The sequence below is a fragment of the Manis javanica genome, chromosome 15, assembly GCF_040802235.1.
Source record: "Manis javanica isolate MJ-LG chromosome 15, MJ_LKY, whole genome shotgun sequence".
Lineage (NCBI taxonomy): Eukaryota > Metazoa > Chordata > Mammalia > Pholidota > Manidae > Manis > Manis javanica.
In genome coordinates this window covers 79,231,418-79,258,052 of record NC_133170.1, presented here as the reverse complement: position 1 = coordinate 79,258,052, position 26,635 = coordinate 79,231,418, and the positions used below count along the sequence as shown (strand labels likewise).

General features: G+C 47.8%; 1 protein-coding gene across 8 annotated transcripts in view; it reads right to left on the bottom strand.

The window, feature by feature from the left end:
- MYO18B (myosin XVIIIB) overlaps positions 1-26,635 on the bottom strand; it is a 234,028-nt gene that overhangs the window by 29,797 nt on the left and 177,596 nt on the right. For all 8 annotated transcript variants that reach the window (XM_073223995.1, XM_073223991.1, XM_073223990.1 and 5 more), the window contains exon 39: positions 4,336-4,466. In XM_073223995.1, the coding sequence (XP_073080096.1) occupies positions 4,336-4,466 (131 nt within the window). The remainder of the gene's footprint in view (positions 1-4,335; positions 4,467-26,635) is intronic.

The following is a 26,635-nucleotide window of genomic DNA, read 5'->3' as shown; positions in this document are numbered from 1 at the left end:
ACCCAGGGGTCAGGGGTCACCCATCGACCTCTCCACACTCCCTCCCAACCCCATCCCAAACCCCCAGACAAGGGGACAGCCACAGCGGCCACAGACCCTGGTCCAGGAATCATTGGGGCTGTCTGTGGCTGATGCACCCCTCCCTCCATGAGTAATGAGCAGGCTCCAGGCCTGGGGGAACAGCTTACAGCGTTTCTCCATTCATCTAAGGAGCATGATGCGCGGTCTAAGTGACACTGGGAGACCCTAGTGCAAGGTGGCATGTGTTTAAATGCTGCCACACGGGCCAACTGGCTTTCTGATCACGTAACCACGTTTCCAGCCTGGAAGGCCTGTTACCCTCGGATCTAATTCCCAACATGGGAAAATGTGACTTTTCATAATTCAAACAAGTCTCTCAAAGAACGTCACCTGCAGCTGAAGCCGTGCATTCTCTCTCCCTCTCCGGGTGTGGTTGGAATCCTAATTGAGAGCTCACTTTGAAGAAGTACCTCGGATGGATCCCTCAGGCTCCAATGCAAACCTCGTACCCCAGATGACAAGACAATTAAGGGGAGCACAGTGTGGGGCTGCCAGGGCGGGGATGAGGACAGGCTGGCATGGGGACAGAAGCTGGGGGCCCTGAAGCCTAGTAATGTTATGTATTTCTTATTGTTGATCACTGTATATTTCTTTTTACTGTTGAGCACCATTTTAATTGCACTGTGACAAGAGAACATGGTTGGTACAACATTAATTTGTCGAAATGTGTTGAGATTTCTTTGTGGGTAATTTTTCCCTTCTCCCCCTATTCTATGCTCCATGTAAGTTTCAAATCCAAGTCACAGGGCAGTGAGTTTGGGACCCAGGCCTGCTGAGAATCAGTAAATACTTCCTAAGGTCCACCACGGGGTCAGGACCGGCTTCACAGGCTTGCAACCCCTGTCCAGAAGGGCCCACACTTGGTTTAATGCTCTGCCGGCAATGTCTGGAAATTCTGATAGAATTTTGAGCAAGACGATGCATATTTTTCTTTCACAATGGACCCACACATTGTGGGATTGATCCTGCCCAGGGTTCTGGGTCACTTCAAAGAACTGGGGGATTCTATGGGCTTCTGGGGGTTATGTAAAGAGAGGGAGAAAGGTGGGAGAGAGGGAAGAGGGGCATGGAGGAAAATAGGGGGGCGAAGGCAGAAAGGCGAGGAGGAGAGGTGCTTCCCTACCATTTCCCTTTCTTAGGCACTTCTTCACTTCCTAGAACATGTTGTGCATCGCAGCACCGCACTTGCTACCTGCCTGCCTGCTAGTGTATTGCAGCACTTCATTTATCAGTCTGTTCGCTTTAGTCACAGACATACGCACACTCCCCCATCGGAATACAGGCGCAGTGAATCCCAGGGCTGTTCCTGAGCTCTTCTCTCGCTCTGCTCCTCAGGAATTCAACAGAGTGTGACTTCTGCCTGACCTCAGGCAGCTTATTCACCCTCCCTTCATCAGTAAGACAGAGAACAAAAACAAGAAGCAAGTGGAAAACACAAATATCTAGCATAGCGTCCGCTGTGGAGCAGGTGTTTGGTAAGAGCTCCTGAAATGAATGAATGTAACTGATCATGGAGTCAGATACTGCACCAGGGACTCGTATTTTTCCACCTACTTCTTATCCATTTTACAGAGGAAAAGACTAAGTCTCAAGGAGGTTTAATAACTTGCTCAGGGTCATGTAGAAATGAACAGTCAGCTCCCCTATGGGAAATCAAGCTTGTTGGGCTGTAGAGCCTCACAACAGCCTCCCTACTTGCAACAGTGCTAATCCTCACACGCCTGGGGCATTTCCAGATATGAAACACATTGCTTTACTCCTGGTGTTCCCACCTCACAGGTGTCTGAAATGTAGGTGAGGTCCCTCCCAACTTTAGCAACCAGTAGTTTTCAGAAGACATCAGAAATCCAGCAGAGAAGACTATGTAAGGCTCCAAAGACAAAAGATGATGAAAATGCAGATAGAAAGCTAGGGTTCAGATTGGATTCCCAGGGCGTGGGGGGCTTTCCAGGGCCTGGAGCACAGAAAAGCTGCATCAGAACCCGGAGTGGGGGAACATGAGGCTTGTCACCTGGAGTGCAGGGAGATAAAGTATCTCCTATTAGGATGAGGGAGAGGGCAGGGTCCCTTTAAGGCCCGAGAGGATCCCCTATAAGCAGAGACTGGAGAGATGCCTGTGACCTCACCACCAAGATCTCACGCCCCGGGTAAGAATCTGCCTATTACTTCTTGTCACGCCTTTCGCCCAGCCTGTCACCCACACCTCCAAGCATGGACCTTCAGCCATTTTCCAATTTTGTTATTTTTATAATTTCCATTTAATAAAGAAGCAGTCTCTTGCTACAGAAGAATGGTTCAAAAATTTTGCTCATTGGCAAAAACAAAAATAAAAACTAGTATATACAGCCATTAATTCTCATTATAATTAACACAAAAGCTCTGGAGTTGCAATTAATGGAAAAGCCAACCCAAGGACAAAACAGCTAACATCAACAATAGGGGTTTGTAATTACAGATGTAAGTTGTGTCATGACACTAATAAAACTAGAGCAGGGGCGGGAGACAGGAGATGCTTAATGAAATCAGGAGTTGGGAAGCAGCTGGAACATCACTGTTTGCCGTTTCACCAGTGACTTGGCCACTGTGCAAATTTCAGGGCCTGGTGGAAATACTCGGAAGTGTGTGTGAAGCCATTTTTGCACAAACCAAAGAGTTTTTCGCCAAAGCCCTTTATTTAGAGGAAAGAACATGGAGCATCCATGGGGTGACCGTCTCCCTGAGGCTGAGCACTAACATCTTCATGGGAACGTCTGAGCATCTTATGACCAGCCCAGAACTACGTCAAGGAAAGAATGTGTTCCTATTCTAGATTGGGTGTATAAAGTACACAGCATCTGAGTAAAATCTCCTAAAGAGACCATCAGTATAACTAAGGATATGTGTGCATGTTCATTGCAGAAATTTTAGAAAATACAAATAAGCTTAAAGAAAACAAAAATTGAGGTCAGCAGCAATGCCTTTTCTTGAATGTTGGCGTGTTTCCTTCCAGTCTTTTTTCCTGATGAGGCACAGTCAGCTCTAATATAGATGCCCAGTTCTTCCCACTGGCTAAACCGCAGCCAGCTTGCATCTCTCTCTACTCCCCTGCTGCTGTCTCAGGCCACACCTCCCACAGGGCAGCAACTGGTCCCTGCCTTCACTCGATTAAGTGGGGTGCGGCAGGCAAAGGTCTGCGTAGGAGATTGAGCAGCCCTGGGTTCTAACTGGATGCATGCTGCTAATTTGCTGGGTGACCTTGAACTTCACTGAAGTCAGAGTCCTCACGGAAACGGAGTGGGTGGCACTCCGAGGTCTGATATGTGCTTGCTCTGCCTGCAGCACGAACCATCACCCACAGAGACACTGACCAAAGGGGACTGATAGCCAGTGCTGCCACCCGGGTGCATGTAGGCATGGCGGGCTGGTGATGGGAGAGGGAACTGAAGCAATGCAAAGAAAACGTCTCTCCCTGCTGCCCAGGCTTCGCTGCAGAGGCAGGGATGGGGGCAGCTGTGATTTCCAAGGCAGCAACATGCCAAGGTCACAAAGGCAGCCCTGGGGAATAGGACACTTCTGCAGGGGCCGGCCAGCCTGGGCCCCACCAGGACAACTCAAACTCCTGCCAGCTGAGCAGCCCACCCACGGCCTGGTGAGAGAAGACAGGGAGCCCTGACACTGAATTTGAGCGGTCTCACCAACTGTCCGTCATCTGTCTAATGTTGCATTGTTGAATCAGCTGTTGCCTTTTAAAAGAATGCCCGTTACTCTGCACATATGTAGTTTACCATCTTATACCACGTCCCTGCCGCAGGCACTGCTCTAAACGATTTTCGTCCATTGTCTCATTTACCTTTCACTAACAGCCCTGTGAGGTAGGTAGTGCATTGACGGTATGAGACATCCAGTCTGTAGGTCAAAAGCAGTCAAAAATTGGCAATTTGGTGCGATTTATCCAATAGTATGTTGACTTCACAGTTGAAAACATCAGGCTCAGATTGGACATGTAATTTGCCCATGATCACACGGGGGGGTCCGTTTTGCAGCCACTCCCCCAGACTGCCTCCCCAAAGGCTCAGTGAGCTGGGCAAGCAGCTTTGGCAGGAACAAGGAGACGTGGCCCCAGCAGGGAGCCAGCCAGTTATCCTTCCCAGCCTGCAAAGTGCATCTGGGTCTCCCAGCAGATGTATCCTCAGACCCACGAATGCGGCCTCTGTCCACTAAAGACCACAGAGACCTACCTGCTGCCCCAGCCCCACCTGGCCCGCTGTAGGTTACCTTTCTGTGTCACTGTCGCCGGACGCCACCTCTTCCAAGGCCGCCTGCAGGTCGGCAATCCGTCGGATGGACGTCTCCAGGTCTGCCTGGAGGGTCTGTGTCACTGCTGAGAGCTCTTCCACACACTTCTCCTGGAAGCAGAGAACAAGCACACGCTGGCCTCAGGCAAGAACCCCACCACCTACCAGATCTCTGAGGGGCAGATGCACCCTGGGCACAGCTCAGGTTCACTGAGTACCTATTACATGGTGGGACCCTCTCTGTATGGATGGGCTTATGGACCCTCAGAGAGAGGCTTCAAGTTTTATGGAGGAAATGGCTGCCCGGGGACATGGCCTGTGGATGGAGCTCACTCACCCATGCGGGGGTGCTGAACCCGGTCTGCGCATCCCTAGAGCCTAGCTCTGAGCCAGCACCACCCACTGCACACAGGCAGCACACCCTGGGTGGATGAGCCAGCATACAAGCGACTGTTTCCCAGGCATCCCGGAGGCAGTCTGGCAGTTGAGCCGGCCTCAGGGATAGATCTGCTGTGGGAGGTTGAGGGCAGGGGAGACAAGACCAGCTCCTTTTCAACTGTTACCTGCCCTCCCCCACCTTTCCCTCCTCCACGGCATCAAAGGCAAAGACAGACACCTCAGCAGGGACCCCAGGACAGGCAAGCCCCGCTGCCATTTACTGGGCTCCTTCTGTGCCCAGGGCCGCGTTCTTTCCTGCTCATGACTGCCCTCACCCCGACCAGCCATCAGACAGATCCCTGTTTCTGCTCCCATTTCGCAGATGAGGGCCTGAGGTCCAGGAAGCCAAGGCTGGAAGGCACTGCTGGCACCGGAGCTCGCTGCATCTGGCTGTCCCCTCAGCGCTGTCCCCCCATCACTTTCTGACACTGCTCTAGTCGGATTGTGTCCCAGCTCTGGAAAATCCCCAACTTCCGTTTGCAATATATTTCACACACCTTCCCTTCCACACGGTGACTGTCACATAGGGGCATCTGGCCCCAGGGGACATGGGCAATGTCTAGAGATATGTTTGGTTATGAAGCTTTGGCGGGGGTGTTCACTGGCATTTTGTGGATGGAGGCCAGGGAGGCTGCAACAGCCTACAGCACGCAGGACGCACCGCCACCCCGCCCCCGTCACAAGCAACTACCCCGCCTTGATGTCAGTAGTGCCCAGGCTGGGAAACCCTGGGTTAAACCCAGAATCCCACCTTCTGGGAATTAATCCTACGGGAAATAAAACAAAAGGCAGGGTAAGGGCTGTCCCCGAGGATCACATTGGAGGAGCTGAAGGCAGCCTCATCACCCAGCAGCTGGAATGCTTAGGGAAATCACAGGGTGTCACTTTGGTGCTATTAGACAGACATTAACATTAGAAATAAGGATCGTGGCAGCGTGGAATGCTTCTGTGAAATAATGTTAAGCCAATGGAATAGAACAGAGAAATACCATGCCCGCATCTATATGCAAATAACATGCATCCACTTGGAAACGCACTTGGAGATGAGGATATTTATGGATGAGGGTGAAGGGGAGTTACGGATAGGATTTTTCTTTGAAGCTGTTCTAATTTTCGTGAAGTTTATTTTTTGACTGTTGTTTTAAGGAACACATATATGCCGACTGATGAGTGTGGAAGGGTGAAAATGTAGGGATTCAGGATCAGCTCTAACTGTAATTCCCAGCTCCCCATTTAACTGACCAGCTCCCCATTTAACCGAACAGTTCCAGCCACTTTCTGAGCCTGGGATCATTTCTCTTGAGTTTGTTGATGAGGAAACCGAGGCCAGCGAAGTCAGTCAGGCCAGTACACAGCAGAGCCTGGATCTGCACCTTGATCTGCCCGCTCCCAGCCCAGTGGTCTTTCTGGGGCTATGTGTGCACACCCCAGCAGAAGTCAGTGAGGACCAGGTGCTCCCCTTGGTGCTCCAGGGACACACTCAGCCATCCTTTGCAGATCAGCTTGTCTGTTCATAGTATTAAGTCTGTGCCTTTCAACTGAATGTGAGTTCTTTTCCAATTTGAGAAAGAGAGAGAGAATAAGAGAGGGAGGGAGATGGCAGGCAAAGACTGAGAAGCCCAAAGGCCAAGCCGAGCGGATGAGAGAAGGGGTGGTGTGGAGAGAGGTAGGGGACAGGGTGAGAAGGGGCTGGTCGTGCATTGCAGTTGACTGGAGCTGCCAGTTGTGAGACCCCCACCTTGGTGCAGACAAATGAGATGATCTGAGGCAGGGGCCCCCAGGCAGGAGGCCAGTGGACTGTCAGAGGAAATAACACACACTGTGGGACAGCAAGGGGGTGTTTGCCCCAGCATGCCAGCATGTCAGCTCATAAGACACCTAGAAAAATGGCTGGGGGCAAAATCCCGGCAGCTTACAGGAGTGTTTGCTCAAGCCCAGCTCCTTCCTAGAGGCCAGGACAATGGCATCCCTTCTCCCAGGAGACAAGGCACCTGTGTCCTTGCCTTGTAAGACCCAGAGGTGCTGCCTGAAGTTCACATTGGGCCATTTTAGGCACGTGTGAATGTTCATTTTAGAGATGGAACTAGGGCCCGAGCTGCAAAATGACGCACCTGTGGTCACACAGCCCAGGAGACCACAAAGCTGAGATGGGCCTCCGGTCTTAGGTTCTTGGGTGATGGCTTTTTATGCCACATGAGCTGAGAGATGAGGAAGAGCACAGGTGTCCCCTCCCAGTGTGCTTTGCTGTGTCAATATCAGGTAGAGAGAGCGACAAGGCTGAAAGTCTCAAACCCAGGAAGCCTTCTAGTGGGCAGAGGACAGGGACAGGCAGTGTGTTTGAGGGTACTCTGGACTGGAACTAAGCAGGTGGGCAGAGAGAATGCGGGTCTGAGGGGGGTCAAGTCCATAATATCATGAAAGTGAAAGTAATCTCTGGAGCCAGGATGCATGGGTTTGAATCCCAGCTCTACCACTCACTGGCTGTGTGGCCATCAGCAAGCAATTCAACCTCTCCGATCCCCATGGGTAAAGTGGGGACAGTAGCAGCCCCCTTCACAGGGCTGTTGCAAGAACCAAATGTGCTTGGCAGAGATGAAAGGCTTGGCCCATGGTGGGTGGCACTGTTATCATTTAATTCTGGGAGGATGCTGAGGAGCAATTGGGTGGGTGTCCCCGCACCACTGAGGTTTGCCAAGGTCATGCAGCGAATAAGGAGCTTGGGATGCAGGACTTCAGCTCCCGAGTATCCTGCAGAGGAAAGACGTGGGTGGAAAGCAGGGCGGAATCGGGGATAAGATACCTAGACAGGGCGAGGGGGGTTAAAAGCAAGAAAATCATGGATAGGTAAGGGTGTGCGGACCAAGAATGGGGTTCAAGAGAGCTTCCACTCCTTTCCACCCTCTATTCTGCCCCCTTCCCCCTTTCCCCCTGCATCCCATCTTCCATCTCCCTGATTCGCACCAGGCTCAGCGGGAACCCCCAATGAAACAGACTTGGGAAATTTAGTCTGTGTAATCAGTAATCAGCAAACCTTTCCTGCTTCTAGTCAAAAACTGAATAGAGTGTGCTGATTGCAGAGACCAAGTCGTTAGGCGACATGGATACAGTGCCCCAAGCAGTCTCCCAGGGACAACAAAACAAGGCCCGGCCAGAGCACCTGAGAGACAGGGAGGGGGTGGACTAAGAGGAGGGGGCAGAGGCGGGCACCCCTCTCAGGCCTGGCAGTTGGGCCTTCCTCCACTTCCTGTGACGTCTGACTAGCGATGCTCGGGTCTGGGCCAGGACTGTTGTGTGCAAGCAGGGCTGTGTTCTGAGGCCAAGTATGAGCTTGATCTTCCCTGCTATTACCTCTTTGAAGATTTGGAGCACGAGGTTGGAGGGATAATTAGAATATGAATTTATTTAGATAGTAGATATATATAGCAGATACCCACTAATAAATAAACCATATGCCCATACTAATCTGTAGCTACAATCTAGTGGTATATACATAATAGATACACAACATACTAATATATATATGATATATTCATTATATAAAAATTCACATACCATTCATTCATCCATTCCTTCAATAAACATTTATTGAGTACCTACTAGATGCCAGCACTGACTTAGGCACAGGCGACATAGATAGGTAAGGTCCTACCTTCCATGGAATGTACATTCTTACAGGGACCTAATCTATCTGTGTAGCCAGTGTCTAGAAGAAGAGGGCGTTCAATCTATGTTTTGGGATTGAATAAATGGTGTTATTGCATGACTCTAAGTGGTGAATGAAGCATGGCAAGGGGATCACACTAATGCATACACAAATGTACACCACGCACATGGAGATAAATACAATCATAAGCAGCCTGTCTACTTGCTGGTCTCCCCAGCATCGCTGAAGAGAATCATTAACCCTTGTTAAACTCCCAAGTGACTCCCCCTGGAGCATGCCACCTAGAGGTGCCTGTGTGGGGAGCAGTGGTAATTAGTGGCTGCAATTAAAGTCCTCTCCTCTTATGATGCTCAATTAGAGACTAATACTTAAAACTGTTGTTTGTTTTCTCTGCCCAGGGCATCTCAATCTTCAGAGCACCCTCTTCTACCTGCGAATGCACAGGACTGCACGTGTCAGTTTCTGTGGCGTTGGAGGTCGCCTCTCTATTCTTTCAAATTATCCTGCAAGACCTCCCAAAGTCAATTTCACACAGTTTATATTATAGATCAGACTATCTCAAAACACCCCCCAAACTTGATGAAAATTCACCTTGTTATTTTCTTCTGATGCACTGAAGACAGACAGAAACTTCATGTCACAGAGCCTTGTGCAAAAAAAATTACACTCACATATGTATGCCATTCTAAATATGCATACATATGTATGAATGTGCGTGCATATGGGTATATATAGATATACACAAACATTCCCAGTCTGACACCTAGCACGTGCTTATTAAATATTTGTTGAATTAATAAATGAATATATTTACTTCTATTTATCACATGGGCAGGCACTCTGCTAAATGTTTGAAATACTTTATCTCCCATAATCTTTATAAGAACCTTGAGAGCCAAATGTGATAAAAACACATAAAAAGTCACTTGAGGATATTATAACAAAGTAGCGGTGGAGTTATTATCTGTGTGGTGAGATACCAGGCAGTCTTTATTTTCCTTTTTATACTTCTCCAGATATTCTGTGAAGAATATGAATTACTTTTATGATCAGAAAGTTAAAAAATACAGAACTTTATTTCTTCCCATGCTACGAGGAATAATGGGCTCATCCAACTGCTCAGTGCCTCTCATGGCAGCCTCGTTATCCCCATTTTACAGATGAGGAGGCCGAACTTCAGAACACTTAAGTCACTGCTCAGGGCCATACAATGAAGACATGATGATCTAGAGTCGGACCCAGGTCTCCTGGTCCCAGCCCGCACTTCTTTCCCCATCCGCTTCTAATTGCTCCTGTTTCATCCTAAGACTGCCTGTGCCTTCAGGGGTGGGAGAAGTGATCCCAGAAAGGAGAATGAGGAGGAAATGTCATTGTTTCATTCAAATTGTCCAAGGGTTGCTTGTCTGGGAAAAATGAGGCTGCAGAGGAAAATAAAAGCTGTCCAGATGTCCAAGGCCATACTAGCAATGGAGGGACCGTTAGCAGGGAGTTTTCATCTCATTCTGTGAAGGAGAAGAGTTGGGGGCACCCACTAGAAAACCCCAAATTATGCATGAGATTCTCTTATTTAAGATTGAAAACAAGCCCAAACTCCAGCAGGAAAAGGTACTGGGGAGAGGTAGTCATTACTATATACAATCCTTCCTTCATTATCATCCAGCAAATTGTTTGATTCTATTTCTATGGTGTGGTAATAGGCACAGAGAGACTCATTGAAAATCCCAAAGTCACACAGCTAGAACATGACACACAGATTCAAGCTCAGGCCTGCCTACTTCCCAAAGGGTCAGAATATACCTGATGATTCCTCCTATCCTTTCCTTCACCCATGGCAGGCATGTCTAATTGATCACTGCAGGCAATCTGGGACCAGAGTCCATTCTCTGAACCACCAAGCTAAGCACTTTATCCCAGGGTTGTCCTGTGCTCCATTTGCCAGCATCAGCCGGAACTCTCAACTCTGCCACATTTTAAATGATCTCAATCTTCCTGGAAATGACCCCTGAATCCTCAAAGACACTGATACTGGTTGGTTGGCTGGTGGGAGGGGGGAGTGGTTATTTCTTCTTGAAAATTCATGAATACTCTGTGGAACTGAGAGGAGCTGAAGCCCACCACACTTAGGGCGAGACCCTGGTGTCTGGGGAGGGGGAAGATGCAAATTACTCACAACATGGTACAGTGGGAGAAGCACCGGCTTTAGAACAAGATGAACCCTGACGCACCTATGGGAATTCTGAAGAGTTATTAATCCTTTCTAACTTTCAGTTCCTCATCTGTTAAAATGACAGTATTATTCCCTGACAAAAGGTTTTTGCAAGGAACAAATGAAATAATGTAAAAGTATATGCATCTAGTATACCTAACACAGTGGCACATACTTGATACATAATAAATGTTCCCATTTTCTGCTTCTTAAGTAAAGACTCTGAAAATACAAAGTCTGCAGGTATTGCATAGTAAGAACAGCCTCATCTTTCACAAAATGAAGCCTATGAACCTGAGCTTTTTTGTTGAAGCTGGAAGGATTTAATACAATGCCTTGAAGGAGCCTATATCAGTCAGGTAGACAAAAATCACTCTAGGTCATTCAACCAAAGGAATTTAACACAGGGAATTGGTTATCTAGGTGATGGAAAAGATGAGAAGCCAAGAGAGATTAGCAATAGCACGAGGGCACTGCCAACCGAGGGCTGGTGGGAAAAACCAAGAAGTGGGCCATCCAATGGGAGGCAAGACAGAAACAGGGCAGTCCAGTGGAAGGTGGCTTCGTGGAGGAGGGGAGTCCTTAACAGATCTGGAATTATAGAGGCTCAGCTGCTGCCAGGGTTGCCCCCCAAGGCCGTGCAAGAGAGGAAGAAATACCCCAGCTTCTCTTCTCCTCCTGTCTTTTAACTGTCCACCACCGTCTTTCACTGGCTGAACCTACCAGAATCAAGGAAACTAGAAAATAATTTCCTGCAATTTGGAGTAGAGCAGAGAACAGGCAGGAACTGATTTGCGAGCAAACAGGAGAATTACTGGTCCAGAACGCATAAGCATCCAGGTTCAACCCAGACTTCAATATGAAAGACAGACAAGGGTGTTTCTGGTTGGCAAAAATTCACCAACCTGCACACTTACAAGATTTGCACACCTTTATATATATATATATATATTTCAAGGAAAAGGTTATAAAAAATCTGGAGTTATGATTTTCAAGTGTTACAGAATCAAATGCCAGATTACAAACCCTAGTCTGTAGTTATTTATTCTACATAACAAGTTGCCTCAATAGGTGGTATTTTGAAATATCAAATACCATTCATTACCTCACATGGTTTTCTGTGAATCAGGAACTCAGGAGTGGCTTCTCTAAGTGGCTCTGGCTCTGGGTCTTTGGTAGGATGAGTGATGGCCCCCATTATTCTTCTTAATACCCAAAACATGTGAACAGGTTAGCTTATATGGCAAAAGGGAGTGTGCAGGCATGATTACATTACGGATCTTGATATGGAGAGATGATCCTGGGTTATCTGGGTGGGTCCTAAGTGTAATCATAAGGGTCCTTATAGGAGGGAGGCAAGTGGGTCAGTGGGAAGAAAGCAGTAATACAATGATGGAACCAGAGATGGGAGTGCAGCCAGGAGCCGAGAAATGCCGGCTGCCTGGAGCACCTGGACGAGGCATGGAAGGGGGTGCCCTCTGGGTACTCCAGAAGGAACCAGCCCTTGCTTGCACCTTGATTGTAACCCCTTAAGACTCACTTTGAACTTCTGACCTCCAAAATTAGAAGAGAACAAATTGTGTTACTTTAAGCAGCAATGGGACCAATACAGGACTATGGCTGTCAGAAGGCTTACCAAAGCTGAAGAGTCCTTTCCCAGAAGTTCACTGACATGGCTACTGGTTGGAGGCCTCAGCTCCCCGCCACAGGGGCCGTCACTGACATGCCTGAGTGTCCTCGTGACACGGTAGCTGGCCTTCCCAGAGCGAATGACCCAAGAGAGAGCAAAGCAAACACCAAAAGCCTTTTAAAACCTAAGCTCGCAAGGGACATGTCATTACTGTCAACAACCTTTTGGTCATGCAGACCAATTCAGATGCAATATGGGTGGTGAGATATTACACAAGGGTGTGACTCTCAGAGGTGGGCATCATTAGGAACCATCCCAGAGGCTGGCGACCACAGCAACGCTGAACGTCTACACATGCAGGCCCATTTCATTGACTCCACCACCCATGAGGAAAACCCTATAGCCACACTGAGCTTCTTCCCATTTCTAGGAACACATCTGTTTATAGGTGGAATTGTGCACCTCCCCACACACAAAATATTTTGAAATCCTAACCCCCAGTATGTTCGAATGTAACTGTATTTGGAGGTAAGGGCTTTACAGAGGTAATCAAATTAAAATGAGTTCATTAGAGTGCTCCCTACTCCAAATGACTGGTGTTCTTTTAAGAAGAGGGAAATTTGGAGACAGACAGACATGCACAGAAGGAAAGCACCATGTGTAGACAAGGGATTTGGAACGATGCATCTACAAGCCAAGGACTGCCAGCAAACCACCAGAAGCTAGCAGAGGTGCACAGAACAGCTCTTTCTCTATCACCTTCAGAGGAGCAGGCCCTGCCAACACCTTGATTTCGGACGTCTGGTCTCCAGAAGAGTAAGACAACACATTTCTGTTTTTCCAAGTCACCCAGTCTGTGGTACTTTGCTACGGCAGCCCCGGCACACTAATATAACATTGTGTGATTTTTTTTTCTATTCCACACTATTACTTTTCTTTTCTGGCTCTATTAGAAGATCAAGAAAAGTATCAAAAAGAAAACATTAAAAACTGTTCAGTCTGTTACTTGGGAGAAGCCCTCTTCATCACTATATTGGTGTGTATCTACCCTGTGTTCATTTTGCACGTTTGCATAGCTGTAGCTCTTTGACACACACTCAGATAAAATGGTTTTATATGAAAGGCAGGATGGAGTTAGCCATGCAGACAAGCTGGGGACCCTGGAATCCCCAGCCCCCAACCCTTGCAGCTTGCCCAGCCAGGATTCTCCATCCTCTCAAGGAAGAGCTTAGGGCTCCAGACACCTGCTTGCTTCTTTGTCTTCCGTTTTCATTTTCCTGTTTTAAAATGCCCCAGCTACTGCCAGAAGGCCTTTACAGCATTCCGGAAAGTTAACATTTTAGGCAACTTGGGCTGTTCAAAATCTAGATGAGAATGCTCTGCTTGCAGAAAGTCTATGCTGTGTGTCTGCTATGCTTGCACACCCCACTTATGCCCCTGGACAAACACACCAGACCCTAGGGGCCAAAACTGAGGCTCAGAGCAGGAAGCCCCTGGGCCAAGGTTGCTGAGCCACCAGGTAGCAGGGGCAGAATGAGAACCCGGCCCCTTCCTATCCAGGTCCTCTGATGCTAGAAAGTGCATTCCGTTCTCCATTCTCTATTTCACACCCTTTGAAGAAGCAAGCCCTTTTGCCTAAACACTGACTCCAGCTACTTGAGCAATAATGATGCCGTGGACTGGGGTTCCAATGGTAAGGAGGAGGCTTTGTACTTGATTCATGGGGGTTCTGAGTTCCCCCTGAAGGCAGGGAGTGGTGGAGGGCAAAGACTGTTTGGGCAGGAACGAGCCCCTCATGCACAGACAGGAATCCATATGGCTGAGGGTCTCTCCGGCCAGTGGGGTGAGGATGCCAGCAGAAGGTGATCAGACTTCAAGGCATCAGTGTGCAACTCTGCTGTCCATAAGTCTTTAAGTCACCAGATTTGCAAATAAAACAAGAATTTTAAAAAGCCCCATTGTCCAAGTTCCATATGGCTCCAGCTACCCAGAGCTTAGAGCTTTCCAGAACTAAAACCACCACCTGACTTCAGATGTAGATTTTTCAGAACAGGCTGAAGCAGGACGGTCCCTGGAGTCCAGCCCTCCCAAAGTTGACACCTGCAGGGCCTCCACAAATCCACCAGCTGCAGACAGACATCCCAACCCGCAGTGAGCAGCAAACACCGCCCCACTCCCAACTTCCCAGTCGCCCACCCACCTGCTTCCTGAAAAAAAGGAAAGGCACATTTCATTTTTCTGCTCAAATGCAAATATGACATATCTGTGCCACCCAATTTTCCTGACAGAGGAATAATTATATCAACATAATTAAGTCTCAAATGCAAAAATTATCTGGTCCGCATATACTGACACTACACTTCCCACATCAGAGGGCCATTGTTCCAGGCAGTAATTATCAAGCCACCTTTGACATGTCTTATTTCAATTTAAATGGAAATGAAGCTCATATTTCTTCGCAGCCCACTAGCCCATGTGACTGCAGAAATAGGGAAACTGGGCTTTGAAACTTCTCCAGTGGCCACTGGGTATTACATCCGAAGGAGGTAGCGTGAGAATGATTCATTTCATACCCCTGGTCCCTTCCCTGGGCCTCAAGTATCTCATCACAGCGGGCTTTCTCCCATATCATTCTCCTGCTCTCTATTCACCATCCTCAATTTAGCCTTGATCACCATCTCCTAAGGGTCTTGTGGACTTAAACTGCTGTTACTCCCCCTGATCCAGCTCCCCTCACTCTGTATGCCATGAATCAGCCAAGAATCTCTTTAATGTAATCATGCCCTTTCCTGCTAAGTCTCCAGTCTCTCCTTATTTCCCACAGTCCAAACTATATGATTAAGCCTATGTTGCTCTTCACTATCTCCCAACCCACCTCTTGAGGTTCTTTTCCTTCCACCGCCCATGCTTTGCTCCCCACACATCAGAAATTCCCATGGTCTTCACCAGCTCCCAAACATGCCATGTTCTTTTGTGCCTCGGTGCCTTGGCACCTACCATTCCCCAATGTGGAATGCTCTTCCCTCTGACAAGTGAACTCCTACTCATCCTTCAACACCCATTCCAGTCACTTCCCCCATGATGCCCTCTCTGGATGCCGAGAATAGAATTAGCTCCTTTCGTCTCTGTGTCTCTAGCATTTGTACAAGCCACTGGGGGTAGGTACATATCCCATCAGATGGCAGTTATTTTCCAATTTCTAATTTCCTGCTACAAGATTTGTATCACAAATGCCTAGTACAGTATCTTGAATATTGAAGTCACTACATAAATATTTCAGCTTTAAATTCTCCCAGCTCTAAATTCATGACATGGGCAATATACAGCCAGTCTTATCACCATGGGTCTTCAGTTCCCACAGATACGGGCTTCTAACCCAGCTCTATCACTTACAGTCTGGCCCCAGGCAAGTCCTGTCACCTATCTCCCTGACTCTTGGTTTTCTTTTCTGTAAAGTGGGAATGAAGACAGCATCACTGGACAGTGGGACTAGATGAGGATTCATGGGTGGAAGGTGTTTGACACATGGCATAAAGATGTCGCAGGTGCTCGGTAAACATCAGCCATTTTCCCTGTTCTCAGAACTACTGGGTGACAACTTATGAAGTGTGGTGGCTTGACGGGGTGTCCTCTGCCTTGATGCTTCCCTACCCTGCCCCATCTCCCCTGGCCCAATTATACTCCTTGTTTAGACACTCAGGGCATGCAACTCTGCACCTCAGTGGCCACACTATTTTAATGCCCCAAACCCTGCATGTCTCCTCTCCACCAAAACATGCTTAGACTCTGTCCCACTCCCTCATCACCACCAGGTCACAAGTCATGCAAACACGGCTGAGAATCAGATAACAGCATTCCTGCCAAGGTGCCGACCCTACTGGGTCAAATTCGGCCTTATCCTTTTCAACATCCCTGTGTCCAGGATAGCCCAGGAGGGACTGGGCTGGGAATTGCAGGCAAGAGTTGGAAGATGGCCCCTTGAATAAAGTTATCCAGGCCAGCAGTGACCGAAATCACTGTATTCCAACAGCTGTACCAGGTAGGCACAGCCAGGGAGAGAGCTAGAGGGGGAAGCCTGAGAACTGCATCTGACTCGAGGCCTGGAAATGGACCCCCATCTTCCTCAATGCCCCAGGCATCAAGGACATATCCTAGAGTCTGTGCCCCTAATTCTACCATAGGCACCGATAGCCTCCTTATCTTCAATACAGAATATTGTGAGGCTCAAGTCATGTGCAATTGCTTTGTAAGCTGTGAAGAGCTGGATGCATGTGAGATCCTTATTTATCTCACCGCTTCTTTGCTCTCTGGAGACCCACCTCTCTGTTCAGGCACACTGGATCCCTTCGTAGTGGCTAACCCCCAGCCGGCATTCCCATCAAGCCGAAGAACCATCACGAATGAACTCGAATACACAGAGAGAAACACTCCCTCCCAGGTAAATCAAGCCTCATCGATAGTCTTGTATTATTAGATATGTTCCCCCCAAGAACTGACCAGGGAGGACATGGACTGGAGCTATTGGTACTGGTAATCAATGTCAGATCCCCGCCTTCCCCACGCTTGCACCAGAGTCAATGCCGTCTGGCTGGGAAACGGGCAGAAGTGGGAGTTATTGTCAGAGAAAACAGTGCTGGCGACATAAACAGCAAAAGACACCGATAAACAGCATGCAGCCAGGCGTGGTAATGACCGGAGATTAAGACAATGATTTCTAAACTTGATTGGTTTCCATCTGCTGGCCTGAGAGGTTGTTACAGAGACATGAACACCCTGGCCTCATTTCAGAGCAGTGGAAAGTTCCTTCTATGGATGAGAAAATGTCTTTCTTGGTAGTTCTCACTTTCATTTATTCACTCAATTTTTTAATGGGATGGATTCGCATTCTTACTCCTCTAATTCAAGGGCACTATGTGGCCTCCAGAAAGGGGATCTGGGTGAATTTTTATGTTTTGGACCAAAGAACCTGAGCTAAAAAGCTGGATTCCCCAACTTCAGCAGCACCAACATTTGGGGCCAGATAATTCTTTGTTGGGGTGTGGGAGGCGGCAGTCCCATGCACTTCAGGACATTTGCCACCACCCGTGCTCTGAAGTTGTGCCCATCGAGAGTCTCCAGTTAATGCCAGAGAGTTTTAGAGGGGCAAATAGGCCCCAGCTGAGAGCCGAGCTAAAGGCAGAAAAGTAGGTGGCAGACATTATTTTAGAGAAAACAGACTCTAAGTCAGAGAGATGTGAATTGGAGTCCTGAGTGAACCACTTTCTGGCTGCGTGACCTCATCTTAATGATACAAACCTCCTGTTTCCACGACTCCAGGGGTTCTGGAATAAGGAGAAATATACAGTGCCAGTTACACCAAGTGAGATCCCTGGGCCAGCAGCACCCACATCACCTGGTTGCTGGTTAGAAATGCAGACTCTCGGGACCTGTCCCAGGTCTACTGACTCACATGTCAGCATCCGCAGGTGATCCATGTGCACGTGATGCTTGAGAAACGCCAGCATCGTGATTGAGAGTGTAGCTTTCAGAGTCCAAGAGACCAATTACACACCTGGTGTCAATCTTTCCTAGCTATCTAATCTTGGGCAAGTCACTCTGCCCCTTCTAAGCCTCTTTTTTAAAGTGTGTAAATGGGGATAAAAACTTTACCTGGGTCATAAGGTTTAAAGTATAGATTTCATTAGGTGGTACATGGAAAGCCTCTCTGACTGTAACATTAAGGAGCTGGCCTCCCAGCAGGGGACACAGAGATGCGGAAGCTCCCTCCATATACTTTAGCGATCGTCCTTTTGATGGAATCTAAAATTATATCAGCCACTTGGCCACTCACAGTCCGTTTATTCATTTATTGATTCAATGGGAAAGAAAAACAACCGCCAAGTGGCATGCGCTCTCTCCCCTCCGCATCTCAAGGTTATGGCCCTTTTGCGTGTGCCTCTTGGACAAGTAGCCTCATCAATCCACCCCAGCTTTTGCCAGGTCGACCCGTCCTGCCTTCCCAGGCACTCAGGACCATCTCCTGCTTCTCAGAGGGGCCTGGCTCATGGGGGCCCATCAGCACTCCGGAAGCCAGGCACTGATTCCAATGCCCTCTCGCTGATTTTCCTCAGTTTGAGGACGTGGCTCTGCGGCTCTCTCCCAGTGCCAGGGAACACATTAGCAACAGCCCACCGAGGCTTTTTCTCCCCCTCATTCCCTCTCTGGAGGCCAGATGCTGCCCAGGGAGATACAGTAGTCTGAATCAGGCAAAACTGTTATTAAAATGGCTCCATGTTTGAATGGGGCTTTTCAGAACCCCTGGAAGTAGGTGTGTGAGTTTCCTCTGCAAATCTAGTGCTTGATGGAATCCTTTCAGCTTTTATTTTCCAAAACAGGGGCAGCAAACTATGGCCAATGCATATCTTTATAAATAAAGTTTTATTGGAAGACACCATACTCATCCATTTATGCATTGTCTATGGCTGCTTCCAGAGCTCAGAGGGTGAGACCCAAGAGACTCTGTGGCCCACAACGCTGAAAATATTTACTCTCTGGCCCTTAGCAAAAAAAAGTTTACTGTCTCTGTTCTAAAATCCTAAGGTTCTAAAATTCTGTAGCATTAGGAGCTAACAAGGCTAAGAATGTATGGATTTCAATCTTCCATACTTCTATTGGGTTGAGCCACATGAAATCAGCTATGTTCAACCATTTTTGAACTATGCAAAGGGCAAATCTGTTTGGTTCAACCTACTAAGAGTTTAACATATGGGTCACAGATTCAAGATGCTAAGATTTTTCTGGTTTAGAGATACTAAGATCTTATACATCACAGTTCTAGGAACACCATCATTCCAAATGCTAAGATGCCATGGGTCTAAATGTTAAGCAGCCCTATTGATAATTAGGAAGGACTGTTGTATTAGAAAAGGTATGAAAATTAATCCTCTGACTTAAAAGAGTTTAGCTAGCAAATTTATTTTTCAAAAAGTGCAGGTCAGTGGCACTTTGCAGAAAAAGGGATGAAACAGAGAGAGTGCCTGACAATACTTGTGTCCTTTCCATCCTAAGACTAGGGTGACACAAGGCACAAACAGATGTAACCTTAAGGAGCTAAGAGCCCGAAAGAGGCTCCGCTGAGCATGTACTATGCTAGATTGCTCTAAAAACAAGTCGCCCTCCCTGTGGACGAGAAAAGCCGTATGTGTGTAAAAAAGGGATTGGAAATGAAGTGGCTTGTGGCCTGGCTGACTCTACCCAAGAGAGAAATCTTCGGAGGGAATTAGGACTAAGATGGGAACAAAGGGGAAGAATTTGGATTATACCCAAAACAATTATGGCTGCTAGAGATGCTGTCCATCAGGTGGCTACTGAGCACTTGATATGTGGCCAGTACAAGGGAGTGGCTGAATTTCCAACTGTAGCCACCACATTGGACAATATCACTCTAGGGGATTCATACATGTTATAGTGAGATACAAAATAATCTACATAGCTGGGGAAATCCCTATGCTTTGCCTGTCCTGTCTGCTGAGACCATCAGTGCCGGGGAGAAGAGTGGAGAAACCCCAAGTTTCTAAGAGCTCTTGGGTTCAGTGCTTCTGTGTGTGAGGTTCCTGTGGTGCTAACATCCTAAGAGGTATTCTTATTCTCTATTCTCAAGACTCAAAGGTGTGCCCAGTAAACCCTACTGGTAGCTCCTGACAGCCACCACTCCCTTTTGGTAAAACAGGCCATCTGTTTTGCATATGCAAATGCCTCATGGAATCACTCAACAGGCAGTTGATACCTGAATACCTACTGGGTGTGTGGTTAACTTTTGGGCCCCACACTGCAAGTTCCAAGAAGAAAGTGATGCCTAAGAACAGAAAGTAGATAGTGCAGCTGGGAAAAGATATGGAAGCAATATAATCAAATCACTAATACAGAGGCAGGAACCATAAACTAAATCAGGTAGTAGGCTGTGTGCTTAGGGTCTGGATGGGAGGAAATCCTGTCTCTGGCTAACCTCCCTTGGCCAACTGTCTCCTCATCTCTGATACAGTCATGATGAAGTGTCTACATCAGCGCTCCCCATGCCCATACAAGTCGCCTTGTTAAAATGCAGGTAGGGACCCAAAGGTGTTGGGTGGGGCCTGAGATTCTGTATTTCGGCAGTCAAGGCTGCAGCTCAGTGAATCATACTTTGAAAAGCAAGGCAGTAGGTTGCAGGGAATTTGGGGGAACTAAGTGACATAAGGCATAAAACTTGCTTAGACCTAGCATAAATGAGAGGCTGTTACATAAATAACAATAATAGCAACAACAAGGAAATACAAGCTATATATAACCCATATAAAATCAACTTCCACAACAGAAAAAAAAACAATCATACATCAAGGTTTTGTTTGCAATTCTGCTATGAAGAGAGATCTTCCCTCATGTCTGGTTAAACAAATCTTCACTATTAATTTCATCACAAAAAAAGTCGGAATTGTCCTGAAGATCCCGTTTGAACATCATACCAGTTAAAATGCAAATGTAATTATTATATTTGAAACGCAAAATGAAGTCAACGTCTTTAATGATGGCCTTGACTTGAAGACACAGTCTTTAATGATGGCCCCATGTTAAACCAAAATAAACTAACAACACAAGTGTGTACACAGAATCTTGGTTTGTGTACTTGGGGTTTTCCAGCTGAGGGGGTGCCTCTGTGATGAGAATAAGGCAGCCTGAGCCAGGGAAAGCAGCTGGGGGTGGGAGGCACTGGCAGAAATGGATAATAGCAGGGTCATCCTTGGGAAACTCACAGCACTAGACTTTCAAGTGAGCTACAAAAAGATGGACATCGTTGAACCTGTAACTGTGGCAGAGACAAAGGAGAGCACACTCAGGCAGCTAACCCATTGCACAGATGAGGAAACTGAGACTCAGAGAAGACAGGTGGCTTGCCCAGGATGGCCTGGGAAGGCTAGAGCCAGAATATCAATCTAGCTTTGCTGTCTGCCCCAGATTTCACTTTTCCTCCTAATGGAGCTGAGAGCAGGAGTTGGCAAGACACGGCCTCTGAATCAAATCCAGCGCCCCCGTCTGTTTTTGTAAATAAAGTTTTATTGGAACACACGCTCTCACTCATTCACGTATCATCTCTGGCTGCTTTTGTGCTACAATGGCAGAGTTGAGTAGTTGTGACAGAGAGAGTACAGCCTGCAAAGACTAAAATATTTACTTCTGGCCTTTTACAGAAAATATTTGCTGATCCCTGGCATACAGGGATCTAATAGCTACCTGGTTGCCACCTTGGCAAGGTTTTGCCAGGCTCTCAGGAAGGAGTGAAAAACATCTTATTTTCTGAGTTTCTTTCCTTTTGTTTGCTGAGACGTGACATCAGTCCTCGTTTTTTCTCCCCACTCACCAAGCAATTAGCTCGCAAAGGCAGGAGCCTGCAGGATTCCCCCTGAGGATTTGTTTATAAGCCTCTCTCCACCAGGACACTCTGTCTCTAAACTGGTGCCAAACTTTAATAACCGCGTGGACTATGCCATCTTCCACCACAAGCAAACAGATACTCAGCTCTGCTGCCCAGCTGGGTGCGTGTCGGCTACGGACAGCTTCAAATTGCCTCAACAAGGACAGATGTAGCTTGTTTTTGCCTTTCTTTTTCCATCTGAAAACTTTTCAGGGGAAAGATGAGAATGCTGCTAGGGAAATGAATGTGTTGATTCTAATTATCTGAGTAGGCGGCAGAGGTGACATGTGGCAGGATGGGCTCCACGTCATTTACCTGGAATGCAGCCAAGACAAAGCTGGGGAAAGGGCAGAATTCCAATGAAGCTGGTGCTCAAGACATTGAGCACCAATAACAAGGCACCTCTGAGCCCTGAGGTCACACAAGAGCATGGCATGGGGGGACAGCATTCTCAGAATGGTCAGACTGGAAATGATCCAACCACTGGCCTAGGCTTGCACCTCTGCTCTGAGACTGAGTTCCCCTGCCCTTGAGGGGCTCTGAGAGGCTCTCAGCCCTGGGTCTTTCTCTTGTAGTGGTGGTGGTGATGCAGAAGATGGCAGTGGAGGGATGGGGGGATGATGATGATGGTAAGGATGGAAGTCGTGATGATGACAGTTACAGTGATGAGGGTGATTGCTATGGTCTGAGTAGCAAGTTGTGCCCCCCCACCCAAATTCACCCAAGGGGAATTAGTAAGTAATCAGGTCGTAAGTGCTGAGCCCTCATGAACGGTATTAGTATTCCTATAAAAGAGGCCAGAGAGACCCCCTAGCTCCTTCCACCACGTGAGAACACAGCAAAAAGGCACCCACCAGGAGCCAGGATGAGGACCCTCCTAAAGGCGGCCCTGCCGACACCTTGATCTCGGACCTCCCGTCCTCCGGAACTGTAAGCACTACATTGCTGCTATCGATAAGCCCCCTCGTCTGTGCCATTTTGTTAGAGCAGCCCTAATGGACCAGGGCAAGACGGCCCTGACAGTGATGGTAAGTGCTTTGTGCCAGACACTGGGCCAAGCATTTCAACACGTTATCTCATCAATCTTCCCCACAGCATTGTGAGGGCGGGCATGCAATGATTATCCTCATTTGCGGAGATAACAGAGACAGAAAAGGTAAGTGTCTTGTCCTGAGTCGCCCAGTAGGAAGGCGATGGGCCTGATATTTGCTTCTAGTTCTCCTTACTTTCAGCTCTGCCCTTTCTGTCAATCTCCTTCTTCACTCAACATGCATTTTTAATGCCTCTTATGTGCCAAGCAATGCTTTACACAGGCACAGGGAAGCACATTTTTTTCTGGAAAGGGCTGGAGAATAAATATTTTAGCTTTCTTGGGCTGCACAGTCTCTGTCACAGACACTCATCTATCATTGCAATGTGAAAGCATCCATAATAATATGTAAATAAGCCTAACTGTGTTCCAATAAAACTTTATTCACAAAAAAATGAAGGCAGGTCAGATTTGGCTCACAGACTGCAGCCTGCTGAGCCCTGGTCTAAACCACAGGAGAGCAAGCTATGTTTTGTGGCATTGCCTCAGGGGCCAGGGTAAGAGCAGATAAAGGCTGATGGGAAAGCGCAGCTTCCATCCACCACGGATCTCTGTCTGCTCTGGATTTAAAGGGGGGTCGCCTATAATAAAACCTGGTGCTCTCTGGACAACTCCTTGCAGTGTCCCAGGCAAGAGGAGCTACAGGGTGTCTCTCTGCAATTTGAAAACACCTCCCCAGAGATAAGATGACACACCCGGAACCCAGCTATGGGGAAGTTACGGAGGGAGTCCGTCGGGAATGTGCTGGAGAAAGGGGAGGTATCTACAGAGATTCCTCCAACCCTGCATTTGCCCAATGAGAGGTGTGCTTCTCACTGGCCTGAGGCTACAAGGCATGGGATGGGATGGGGGAGCTGAGATGCCTTCAGGCTTGAGATTGGACTTCCTGCACGCAGGCTGCCACCATGACTTGACAGCCCTCTGAGGCACGCCCAAAGCTGGTGGCTCTGTGACCAACTAGTTCTAGACTTGCCCAGGATCTCAGAAAGAGCCTTGGAGATTGTGAGGTCCATTTTAAAGAGAGAAAGAGCGAGTCCAGCACAGGGAGAGGCACGCACAGGGTCCCACAAGCCAGTGAGAGGCAGCAGTGGGGCTCAAATCCAAGCCCCTGCCCCCCACCACCCCGACTTCAAGACAGGCTCCTCTCCCTGCAGGAGCCAGTCCTCTGGCAGGACAGACAGGAAAGCCAGGCCGCCCCCCTCTGGCCCCAGAAGTAGTGGAAAAGAGAGAAGACGGAGGAGGCAAGAGAAACTAGGGAGAGAAGAGAAAACCTAAGGGGAACCAGGAAGGGGCGCCAGCGAGGTCAAGGCACACAGACGCAGCCTCTGCAGCGGGCGTCTGCGGAGTTTGCCTCGCTGGAATCCATCCCCCTTTTTCTGGCGCCCACATTTCACTGTCCTCAGGGGAAATGCTTCCTTCCCTACTCTCTGCCCACGGGTTAGGGCGGGGCTGAGTCTAGTCCTGGATTCGGGGCTGGGCACATATCCCAGAACTGTCCAACCAGAGACTGCATCCTTCTGGCATGTGCTTGGCTTAGTGATCACACTCAGAACCAGCGTGATTCCATTTCTGGACTTCTGTTTGAGCTGTTGAGTACAAGCGGCCTCCTTATCACTGAGGTTGATTTGCTGATCATTTTTTCCAGCCTGACTGTTGCCACTGAGAAGGGAAAGCCTACTTAAGAATGGAGATGGAGAGAGGAATTCAGCCGGGGGTGTGCTGGTGAATATTTAAAACTGGCTTTTGTGGGGTGGGGTGGGAGAGGTGGGACAGGAGGTTGGGGGGAACCCCTGGTTTGTAACATTTGCCAATTTACATGGTATAAATTGCCCCTCAGGGGCTAATGTCCATCTACCATTGTGATGTTCTTGGACACAGACTTGGGAAGAGACGTGCACAGTGAGCTCTGGCCAGCAGGTGCACGTTGGCCTCAGCCCACTGGATTCAGCCTGTTCACATCACTGGAGTCCCTGAATTCCAGTGGCCATGAAATCAGAAGTCACTAGACTTTTTTCCTCAGATGAACTGATACATTCCCTTTGCTTTAGCCCATTTGAGTTTTGTGTGTCACTTACAACCCCAAAAGCCATAATTTAGACCGATCCGCTCATCCTTTTCCACCACATACACTTGTAATTCCGAACCAGACAATTCTAGTAACAAATCATTTTCTTTCCCAATGCTTGTTCCATCCTCAAATTCTAGGGTCCCCTCTTGCCTTCTCACTGCTGAAGCTCAGCCATAAAAAGAGTCCCAGAAAGAGATGGATTACCCTTCAAACCGAATTGCAGTTTGGAAATGGATTCAGAAACACATATGTCTGAACTGGGGCCCCCTGGATCTCTTCGGGGGCCACTATCTTCTGAAGATACCCAAGGGTGTCAATGGCCATGTTTTCAGTTGGGAAGACTCACCTCCCAAGCCTCTCTGACATACAATTAAGTGAAGCATAATCTCCTCTAAACAATTTGAATTAGATTTATTTGAATAATTTAATGTACACCTGCAACATTCAATCAGTAGCTCCCATCCCCACCTCTCTTTTTTTAAGTAATTAACTTTGTGGAGTTACTCTAATTTCTAGCAAGTCCAAAGTGACAAAAGTTCAATTGATGAAGTCTCAGGGGACAAGATTAGTATCTGCTCCTCTGTTTGCCGTCTCCAGACTCCACACATTATTTGTAATTGGTATTAGCAACTTTAAATTCTGATTAATTACTGGAGAGCCTGTTTTCAATGCAGAAACAAAGCCACAAGTCGGGGAGTAATAGACCCAATTATTCCTAGGTAGGCTTTCTATAACGGATTTTATTATCCCGATATCTCATCTCAGAGGCACACACAAAGAAACTCATTCCATTAGATGATGCCACCTCTGGAACTGAGACACACACGTTCTCCATGTGGGATAAAGACAGCCCAGAAGAATTCCATTTCAGAAACGTGTCAGGGGCTGTCAGCACCGGGCCCTAAGTCCTTGTTAGGACCCAGTTTCTTTTATAGGAGAAATCTTTATGGGGAGACAAATAGGAGATAAACAGGCACAAAGAGTGGTGCCTGTGAGGTGGGGCAGGGATATAAACACCCATTTTTTCCTGTGCCAGCTCTCTGAGAATACGGGAGGTCATTACGAGTAGGGAGTGAAGCAGTCTGTGAACGGGGAGTTTATAAGTGGGTCGGGATATTTTGGATCACACGGAGATAACGGGGCAGTCATTAGGAGAGCTATCTCCCCATCAGGAGAGCCATGAAAGCTGTTCTTTACATCCCGCTTGTGGCCCCAAATGCCCTCCATATGGAATGTCTTTTAAATACTTCAGTTCCCAGCCAAAATAATTCATCTTTATGTCCGGAAGTTTATAGCTATTTGCAGGAGGAAAACACTTTTTAAAGAGGAAGTCCTGAACTCCGAGTTTGGTGAATGCCCCCCAGGCAGACGGCAGGACGGAGCTGTACACTGACCTAGAGTTTGGAAACACGGGTCCTTGGGTGGCCAAACACCCAAAAGCAAACATGAAAACTAAACAGAATCTCGCTTTGGGCTTCCTAAGGCCCTTAAGCGGATGTGGCCAGATTCTCAGAAGGTTGGAGAGAGTGGACAAGAGGGAAAGAGTGGGGAGCCAGCATGCCTTTGGGGTGGTTATGTGACACGCAGAGCTAGAAGCGGGGAGTGAATTCGAATTCCTCACTGTGCTCATTTTGAGTACACGTGATATGTGTTTTGTATAAGAGGAGAAAGACTGTCCTCAATGAAATAACAGAGTTCTGAGGAAGCAATTTCGCTCTCAAAATAGACAGTGATGCGATTTTTTTCGATTCAAGAGC